General features: G+C 39.0%; 1 protein-coding gene across 1 annotated transcript; it reads left to right on the top strand.

Annotated features, from left to right (window-relative positions):
• Nucleotides 1-9,712: 9,712 nt before the first annotated feature.
• LOC100945650 (olfactory receptor 5T3-like) lies at nt 9,713-10,294 on the top strand (the record flags this gene model as incomplete). Its single annotated transcript, XM_003802459.2, has 1 exon — nt 9,713-10,294. A coding segment is annotated over exon 1 (582 nt), but the record flags the coding sequence as incomplete, so codon positions are not given.

Here is a 10,294-nt window from a genome sequence, read left to right as displayed (position 1 = left end):
AGCCATAAAAAGTAAAGAAAACTCTTATTAATGAAGCCCAGAATTTCAAACACTTCCTAAACATATATAAACATCAACAAATAAAAATATATATATATCAGAAGGAAAGTGAAAAAATATATAAAGAGACTTTTATTCACAAAAATATATCAAAACCCAGTTCCATTAGAAACTAGGAAAAATATTTTAAGGGTCCAGGCACTCAATAGATACAAAATTGTGTTGAATCAACAGTTTTGCACTCGTCACTGAGTCAACGGGGAAGGGAAATTATTGGTGGGACCATAAAACATGGAACCCATGAAATTTTAAAGCCCACTACTGAAAAAAGAGGACAATTAACTGAGTAAGAATCCCAGTGGAATAAAGCTGGAAAACTGAAAAAAAATGTCATAAGCTCCAAATTGCAGGTGAATGAAAACTCCCACGTTCACCTAGGCTCAAAGCAGGTGTCACGAAGGGACTGTCACAGACTGAAACACTGCTCGAGATCACTGACGATCTCGGGAATATGGAGCTCTTATTCACTTTCAGGAGGCCAGGTCTTCACTTTTTTTTTTAATCATATCATAACTGTGTACATTACTGCATTTATGGGGTACAATGTGCTGTATTTATATACAATTTGGAATGCTTACATTCCAAACTGGTTAACAAAGCCTTCACTTCACTTATTTAATTGTTGTGTTAAGACATTTATACCCTACTCTTAATGTATTTGACATGTACCCTTGCAATATGCACAGTGGGTGAGGTCTCACCGATTACCTCCTTCCACCCGGCCACCCTCCTCCCCTCCCCTCGCCCTCCTCTTTTTTCCTTCATTCTGAGCTATAGTTGTGTTTTATCATTCATATGAAAGGGAGATTATATATTGGTTTCCTAATACTATTGAGTACATTGGATACTTTTTCTTCCATTCCTGAGATACTTTACTAAGAAGAATATGATCCAGCTCCGTCCATGTAAACATAAAAGAGGGAAAGTCTCCAACTTTTTACGGCTGCCTAGTATTCCATGCTCTACCTATACCACAATTTGTTAATTCATTCATGGGTCGATGCGTACTTGGGTTGCTTCCATGACTTGGCAATTATGAATTGGGCTGCAATAAACATTCTGGTGCAAATGTCTTTGTTGTAAAATGATTTTTGGTCATTTGGATATATACCTAGCAGAGGAATTGATCAAATGGCAGGTCTACTTTTAGTTCCCTAAATGCTCTCCAAACTTCTTTCCAGAAGGGATGTATAAGCTTGCATTCCCACCAGTAGTGCAGAAGTATTCCCTTCTCTCCACATCCATGTCAACATTTGTAGTTTTGGGATTTTGTTATGTGGGCTACTCTTAATGGAGTTAGATAATATCTCAAAGTGGTTTTAATTTGCATTTCTCTAATGATTAAATATTACAAGCATTTTTTCATGTGTTTGTAGGCCCATGTGTGCCTGTCTTCTTGAGAGAACCTTCTATTCAAGTCTCTTGCCCACAATGAAATGGGATCGCTTGTTCTTTTCTTGTTAATTAGTCTGAGTTCTCTGTGGATTTTAGTTATCAAACCTTTGTCAGAAAGATAACCTGCAAATAGCTTCTTCCATTCTGGGGGTTGTCTGCTTGCTTTAAGGAAGAAAAAGCTGAGAAGAGAATCATCTTGAAAGGTAAGACTTCCCTTGCTGTGGGACCCAAGAAACTGGCAGAAGAAAGGACTCATGAGTCAAGCTTAGCTTTAAGAGCTAAAATAGCTATAAAATAACATTTTAGTGCTATGATGAGTGCATAAGCATGATAGTTTCTTCATGGTGAAACTGCAAAAGCTGCCTGGTACCAGCCTCCTGTGTGCCAGCCTCCTGATCATCGAGGTCCCAGCAGGTTTACACACAGAGGGAGCAAGAAGAACTTGAACTGCACATGATATTTAAAGTACAATAGGATGAAAATAATACAAAAATGCCTTCAGAGCTACTAAAACTCAAGCATTAAATAAAACCACATAGATAGAATTCAAACGAGGCCAAGTATGATAGCTCATTCCTATGATTCCAGAACCTTGGGAGGCCAAGGTGGAGGTTCACTTGAAGCAAGAAGTTTACGACAGCTTGGGCAACATAGTGAGACCCTATCTTTTCAAAATAGCAAATAGGAAAATAATAATAATAATAATTCACTAAGCATGGTGGTGCACCCTGTAGTCCTAGCCATTTGAGAGGCAGAGGTGGGAGGATTGCTTCAGCCCAGGAGCTAGAGGTTTCAGGGAATTATGACTGTGCCTCTGTACTCCAGCCTGGGTGACACAGCCAGCCCCTGTCTTTAAAAATATGAATTCATGAATGAATGAATGAATGAATAAGTAAGGTGAATAAAAGAATTGATGTAGAACAAATATTCAGGTAGTATTCAAAATATATTATTTTTTTTTATGAGAACACAGAACGTTGCTGACATCCCCAGTAGTCCCCATCTTCTGTCTTATAGCCATTATCATCCCTGCAAAAACACTCCCAATTCTGAAACCATGATAAATTTATCTAAAAGATAGTTTTTCAAAGTCAGGGTTTTGAAATATTAATACAAATTTGGAAAAAACATACCATTTAAAGGTATCAGTTATATGAACTTTGATAAACATACACAATTGTGTAAGCAAATTAAGGTATCAAATATATCATCACCTAAACAATGTCCTCTGTTACCACTTTGTACCCTGTAACCTCCCTTTACCCTACAGTTTTGGAAACCACAGGTGCATTTCCTATTGTTATAGTTTTGTCTGGTCCAGAATGCGATACAAGTAGAATTATATCGTGTGTAAATTTGAGTTTTGCATCTTCTGTTTACACACGTTTGAGACCAGTGCATGAACCTTAGTAGAATATTTTATGTCTATTTATCACTGAACAGTATTTAATTTTATGGATATAGCATAATTATTTTATTAATTCACTACTTGTTGGATATCGGTTTATTTTGCTCAATAATATGGATTTAATTTTACATTGTGCCTTTTATGATTGGGTGGCTCATTTATTTTTAGTACTGACTAATAGCTATTGTCGGTATGGACCACCATTTATGAATCCATTTATTTACTGAAGGAAATCTTGGTTGTTTCCATGTTCTGGCAATAATGAACAAAGCTGCTATCAACAACTTTTTGTGTGCAGGATTTTATGTAGACATAGGTTTCAACTCCTTTGGGTAAATACAAAAGAGTGTGATTGCTGGATTGTAAGTAAAATATGCTTCTCTTTAGAAGAAACCCCCAGACTCTGTTTTGCACTCTCAACAGCAACAGACGAGAGCCCCTGGCGCCTCCCATCCTCGTCAGCCTTCGCTGTTGGTGTTCTGGATTTGGTCATTCTTGTAAGTTTGCAGTGGCATTTAGTTTGTTTTCTTATTGTTGAATTTTAAATCGTTCTTTATAAATTTTGGATAACAATCCTTTATCAGACATGCCCTTGGCAAATATTTCCCTCCAGTCTGTGGCTTGTTATTTCGTCTTTCAACCTTCCATGTATTTTTTCGTGGATTTTGAAGAATTTCCTATGTACATAGCCAGGTACACGTCTTTAGATTACTGGATTTTGTCATTGTTTTTTTCTTTTTAGGTATTGGGATTCCTTCATAGGACTTAAAATGTTAGTTTTTAACTCTACACAATCTTAGAGTCTCATGTTCTATTACATGTAATACTACAGTTATCCTAATATTGCCCTCACACTTGTTAATACGTCGTATGCCTGGGTTTGTGGTAGAATTGTGTACATTCTTATCTCCTCCATTAAACTTTCAATGAGTTTAAGTCTGTTTCTCATATTACTTAAAACTAGAACAATTTAAAACATAAATGTAGAGGGTCACCCTTATCACATGATTGTACTCTCTGTCTCCCATTATGCTTTCATATTATCTTATTATATGTGTGATGTACATGTTTACTGGATTTTCTGATAGTTTGCAGACTGTATTTCCAAGAAGAGGAAACTGGATTTTAGAGGATTTATCAAACAAAAGCAACTAGATAATTAGAATCAGAGCTAAAACTGGGTTCTGCATATGTTTTTTGCACTGAGGGATTATTTTATTCCAGGGTCCAATGCACCCTCATGTAATCATTTGCATCATGGAATTCATTGATCTAATTCATTTACTTGTATGCTACAGGAAAACATTCCTTTTGATACTTTTTGTCCCAGGAGAGAATTCATGTGCTTTATTTTTAGGGATCCCTATGGAATTCAAGAAGGGTGCAAGGACTTGACATAAGGATTAAAATGAATAATATTTATATAGTACCTTAGCTGAGTGTTGAGTGAGCCATTCATTTCCAAAGGTAAGAGGGAAAGCTTTATATCCTTATTAAATATTTAGAAGCTATATCCATGAATATAAAACTAACACGTATTCTTTAATATGCAAGTCTAAGACAGAGTATGCTTAAATTGAAACCGGTTTTTACAAATTGAATTGCATGCCTTCCTGGAAAATAGAAAGGAAAATAAGAATGATTCCCAACATGTTTAGGTCAATATAGCTATAAATTAGAAATTTGCTTTAATTTAAAAGAGAACCATCAGAATAGGGGCAGTAAAATTAAGGGTTGTATATATACAATTTTGAGAACATACTAACTAGAGAGAAAATTAACTTTCAATCTATCATTGGATTGGTTACATACTATTTTGGGATAAGTTTTCTTCTCAATGGAAGAATATAATTTTTATTCTTATGGAACAAATTATAAATTCATTTAGTGGTTGAGAAATTGATCTCAAACCCACTGGAGCTTTTTGTTTCCTTGTTTGTTTTCTCCTTGAGAAAGAGTCTTGCTCTGTCATCCTGGCTAGAATGCAATTGTGTGGTCATAGCTCACTGCAACTTTAAACTCTCAACTTTTGGTTTCAAGTAATCATTTTGCCTCAGCCTCCCAAGTAGCTGGGAGTACAGGCTCAGACCACCTTCTCATCTAATGCTGTTGCTCAGGCTGGTCTCCAGCTCCTGACCTCAAGCAACCCTCCTGCCTCAGCCTCCCAGAATGCTGTGATTACACCTTGATCCACCTCGCCCAGCCCCATTTTAGCTTTTTAATGGTGGACTCAAACTTGATAACTCTATGAAATAATCATAATATATAAAGGTGTGATTTTTTTAGGATGAAGGTGTGGCTTTTTATTGTTTATGGAGGTTGATGATCCCAGAATTATGGCATAGTACAATGAGTCTGTGATACAGTCAAGTGGAAATAACTTTTAGAGAAGCCAGAACTTGAGTCCTGGCTTTGCTACTATGTAACCTTGGTCAGCCATGGGCCTAGGATGGCCTCAGTTTTTTCACATATAAAAGGATGGTGAACCATTTTCATGTTGTAGCTTATGTAAAATAATGTACACTCAATTTCTTACTCCAGTAGCTGACGAATAATGTGGTAGCTACTGCAATGATTTTTCTCCTTCTTGAGCTCAGAATTTCTAACATTGTTTCCGTGGACGCTAAGTAATTAATGTTTTCTGATTAGGTAAGTGGAGGAAGAAATGTTATTTTTAGTCTTCCAGATTAGTTATATTTTGCCAAAAATTCAGAATCTATATAATTTTTTTCTGGCCCATATAAAAGTGAAATAAGTTAGATATCAACATAGTCAGTTCTAATTTCCTATATTTGTTCACAGAAATGCTTGTTTAGCGATCCTCTTGGAATAAAGCCTCTAAACCCAGTATCTTTCGTCTATGATGCCTTCATTTCCTTCCGTGAATTAGATAGTAGCTCTAATGAGACGTGATTTGGAATAAAACATACTTTAATTCATAAGCCACCTTCTTTCTGTACAGCCATAGTCAGAGTCATGAAAGTTTATTAGAAAATTATCAACACAAGTATCAGGAAGATTTGATTAAACACTATTTTACTAGCATTTCCCCAAACAGAATGCAAAGACAGAGATGCATTTTAAACATCAATCGTAGCATGTGTAACAATCAATGCGATTCAATGGGATATCCCCATTAGAATGGCATTTTCATATGCACTGTGTCATGTACCATATTTATAATTAAAAGAAAAAATTCATTGTATATGATATGGGGCCCATTAATTTCCCAGTGCTTGGATGAAAATTAATTGAATAATTCTCTATTTATTTTGCAGTTCAGGAAAATTTAGAAGTCACATTTCACATGTATGTATTCTGCATTATGTTTAAAATTTAATAAAATGTATTTTAATGTATCCTATAAATAAGCACTCTGCAATGGTACCTTGTTTGTGTAGTTGAATAAGACAGGGCTGAAAATTGTGGTTAAGCTCAGTTATTCTTTGATTCAGAATGAGAATAAAGCATCATTTTTGCATGACAAAAATGTATCATAATTTTAGGACATCCTCATTCTCTCTCACTCCTTCAAGAACCAATTAGATATTTATACACATATTTACTGGAAAGAGTTAAGAACAAAACAGAAACTAGGCAGATAGGAAAGCATGGTGAAAATAAAAATGGACAAGCAATTTTTAAAAGACACATATCAATAGGCAGTCGACCAAAGGAGTTCCTTACAAAATACGTGTGCTTGATGACTGACATGCAGAGCAGAAATTTCAGCTACGTTAAATTCTAATCTTTACTTTCATGATATATTTGAGAGACCACAATTGTGAAAGGTGAGGACAATTCTATTTGGACTCTAAAACCCTGTATTAAAATCTCAAATTGGCACCCAGTGACAGCATTGCCTGTGAAGTGATCACTTTAGGATTTTGAACTGCTTTGTTTTTACATGTCACCAGAATTCTTATGCTTTTTATCTATTTTTTTTTCCCTTTCTCTCACCTGAATCCTCTTCCCTGAGATTAGGGCTGATGGGTTTGTGGCACCTGATCTACTTTGCTGGGAACTGTCCTACTCTAGTGAGGAGAAGGAGCCATCCCCAGGCCACGCTTTGGCATGCTAGTCTGGGAGACTGCCCTGGAAGGGAAGGGCGGGTGCACCGAGAGCCTGTGAGCAGGTGTCTGTTTTGTCTCAGTTCCAGCCAGAGCTGGATGATCTTCCCATGGAGTGGTGGGTTGTTCCCCAGGCTGCCGTTGGGAGGTCAGCCTAAAGGGAAAGGCCTTTTTCACAGATGCCTATGTTATAGGATCTTTCTCTGCCTGGGTGTCCCCCATGGAGGTAATAGTGGTAGCTGGATGAGGCTATCTTGGCAGTGTTGTGGGTGTGGTGTCCAAGATGTTGGCATTTGCTCCAACTAGGTTCACTTGTGATGGTGGCTCAAGGTTGGCAAGTTCCTGTCAGAGCATTGGACAGGGGAAAGTTCTCATCAAGCTATGGTGTTAGACGGCATGGGGAGGCTGGGGCCAGATCAAGGGCAGCAGCAGCGTGGGGTGGAGCCTGAGCCCAAAGATGGCACTTGAGCTGAGGGGTCAGAGCTGTGGGCTTAGGAGCAGTGGGAACCTTGGAGCCTGCACAGGACCCAAGAGGCAAGGCAGAAGCTTCACAGACTGGGGCTCAAAGTGTGAGAATAGCATGAGGAACACAGAGGTGGAGCCATGTGGGACCTGGTGGCATTGTGGATATGGAACTGAGCCTGCTGGAGTGGGGCCACTGGATGGCTAGGGGTAGCCCACTGACCTCGTCCCACGAAGTCAGCCACTGCAAGTCCACACAGGTGGGCATTTGTCACACCCATTCTGCATTCTGTTCTGCGGGAGGGATGCTCAGCTCTCAGGCACAGAGCATAGGATGGGAGAACTTCCACTTTCCCTACTCTCTCCCCAACCCAGTGGGGGTGATGTGGAGGTGGCCGCAGCAAACCCAGCCACTTGTACATCTGGTTTCCTGCACCTGAGAGTTTGTATGCTGTCAATCACAGAAATTGGAGTGGAAGCCTTCAGGTGCCTGCTGCACCTGCTTTCTAGTATAATTTCACTTCCCAGATTCTAAACTGTTTCTGATCAGTTCACTGGTTAGGGCCCCGTGCCTGTCCTGGGGATGGTGGGAGCATGTGGAGCCCCAGGACTCTTTCTTCCTGTCCTCCCCCAGGTACCATTTAGTCTTGTAGAATAAATGACCTATTGCCTTCTCCTGCACTTTGAATGACCCCCGTCCTCTCTGCAGTGATTCACAGTGTTCTTCCCAAGTTAGCCCTGAAAGGCCGGCACTCCACTGGCAGAGATCTCACAGACCGACAAGGCTTGTATGAAAGGTCTTTCTTGGTCGGGGAGGGATGCTGCAGAGCAGCACCAAGGAGGAGAGAAAAGAGGAGAGAGAGACCAAAAGAAAAGTGCACCCTTACATAGGTTCAGCTAGGGAAAGTCTCAGAATGGAGACAGGGTGATAAGGGAACGTCTCGGAATGGAGACAGGATGGTAGACTCTCCAATAAGGAGTTACATTTCTGTCAGGAAGAGCCGTTGGGGGCAGGCCATAACTTTGAATTTTCAGTGGCTAATTGAGACAGAGCGATGAGGTAAGTTTTACAACTGGGAGATAAGGAGATGTCTAGCAGGCAACTCCTTGTTATTCAGAGGGCAACTCCCTACGCTTGGAAAGAGGCTCTAACTTTAGGAGTGAGACAGCTAGTCTTGGTCTGTTGAAAGCAGGAAGGGGCGTTCTGAGGAAGGGGCTTTTCTAAGGCAATCACCTAACAAGCCCATCCATAAGTACACAGCCACTTGTAATTTTCAGTACTCTCCGTAATGTGATGTGTGTGGTGCTTTGAGCCCACCATCCTGCTGCCTTTCTGATGGTTGTGTCTTTTGAACACTAACTTCTATAAGCAATTAGTTATTATTGGGTGGTATTTATTTTACAGTAGTTTTGGAAACTGTCATACTTACAATATATTAAAGAAATAGTTGTGCAGGGTTTTTGACATTAATATATAAAATAACATGCCCCAAGACTTTGCTGGCGTAGTGAACAGGTAAGTTGAGACATTGACAGCATAGTAAATTTGACAAACAATAATTGTTAAAAATACCAGGCACAATCAAACAATGGGCAACTTGACGATGTTTGTTTCACAAAAGGAATATGAAATACTAAAACAAAAAGAAACAAAAAGGCCAATGACAAACAAGTTTGGATTGTGAACAAGGTACATTTACCTTCAGAATCGTGTCTGTTCTGTCCGCACTATTCCAAACATTCTAATGCAATAGAGTAATTGCTGACATAAAGGACTTGAAACGTATTAGTAAGAAAGGTGGCCTTGCAGGACAAATTGAAATGTAAGCATAAATCATCCACTTTCTAGTTAGTAGTATTTAAATATTAGATGATAAATGATCATCACATTTTTTTTATTTAAATTCAGCCAATAATTGGGTGCAAACATGATCGTTCCCACCTCATACACAGGAACATTAAGGAAAGTCATTCCATGGACTTAGAAAACTTCCGTGGCACCAGTAGTCTGTCTTCATGACTTTTAAACAGGTATAAAAATAGGCCATAGTAAATTTGAAAGAAAAATGAACTGAACATTGAATCAATAAAACTGGTGCTTACATTTAACAAGGTGAATTTAGCCAACAAGTGAATGAATTAATTTTTTCAATTTTGTCAAACAGAGTATTTCTTCCAGTTGGAGCCAACTTCTTCATCACTACTTATCCTTTCTCTGAAAAGGGTTTCATTTTTCCTTTCAAGAAACAAACCTGAGGGTATAATTGGATGAACACAATTTACATGGGATATTGCTCTTAGAACCGAGAAGCAACAAATGCCAGCTTTGCCTTCAGCTATGGATTTACATGTGGAGAATCCATTGGAAAACGTGACTGAAGTCACCATGTTTATACTGATGGGCTTCACAGATGATTTTGAGCTGCAAGTCTTCCTGTTTTTATTGTTTTTGGCAATCTATCTGTTCACTCTGGTAGGAAATTTGGGACTGGTCGTACTGGTCATTGCGGATTCCCGGCTCCACAACCCCATGTACTACTTTCTGAGTGCTTTATCATTCTTGGATGCCTGCTATTCTACTGTTGTCAGCCCCAAAATGCTTGTCAATTTCCTGGCAGAGAACAAAGCCATTTCACTTGTTGGCTGTGCAGCACAGTTGTTTCTCTTTGGTACTTTTGGGACCACGGAATGCTTTCTGTTGGCGGCGATGGCTTATGACCGCTATGTAGCCATCTATAACCCTCTCCTGTATGTGGTGAGCATGTCACCCAGAGTCTACGTGCCACTCATCACCGGCTCCTATGTCTGTGGCATTCTGCATGCTACTGTACACACTGTGGCTACGTTCAGCCTCTCCTTCTGTGGATCCAATGAAATTAGACATTTCTTTTGTGACATC

The sequence above is a fragment of the Otolemur garnettii genome, unplaced genomic scaffold (genome assembly GCF_000181295.1).
Source record: "Otolemur garnettii isolate 467f Iridium unplaced genomic scaffold, OtoGar3 scaffold00247, whole genome shotgun sequence".
Lineage (NCBI taxonomy): Eukaryota > Metazoa > Chordata > Mammalia > Primates > Galagidae > Otolemur > Otolemur garnettii.
The sequence above is the reverse complement of the archived record's forward strand: the minus strand, read 5'-3'. Positions and strand labels throughout refer to the sequence as shown.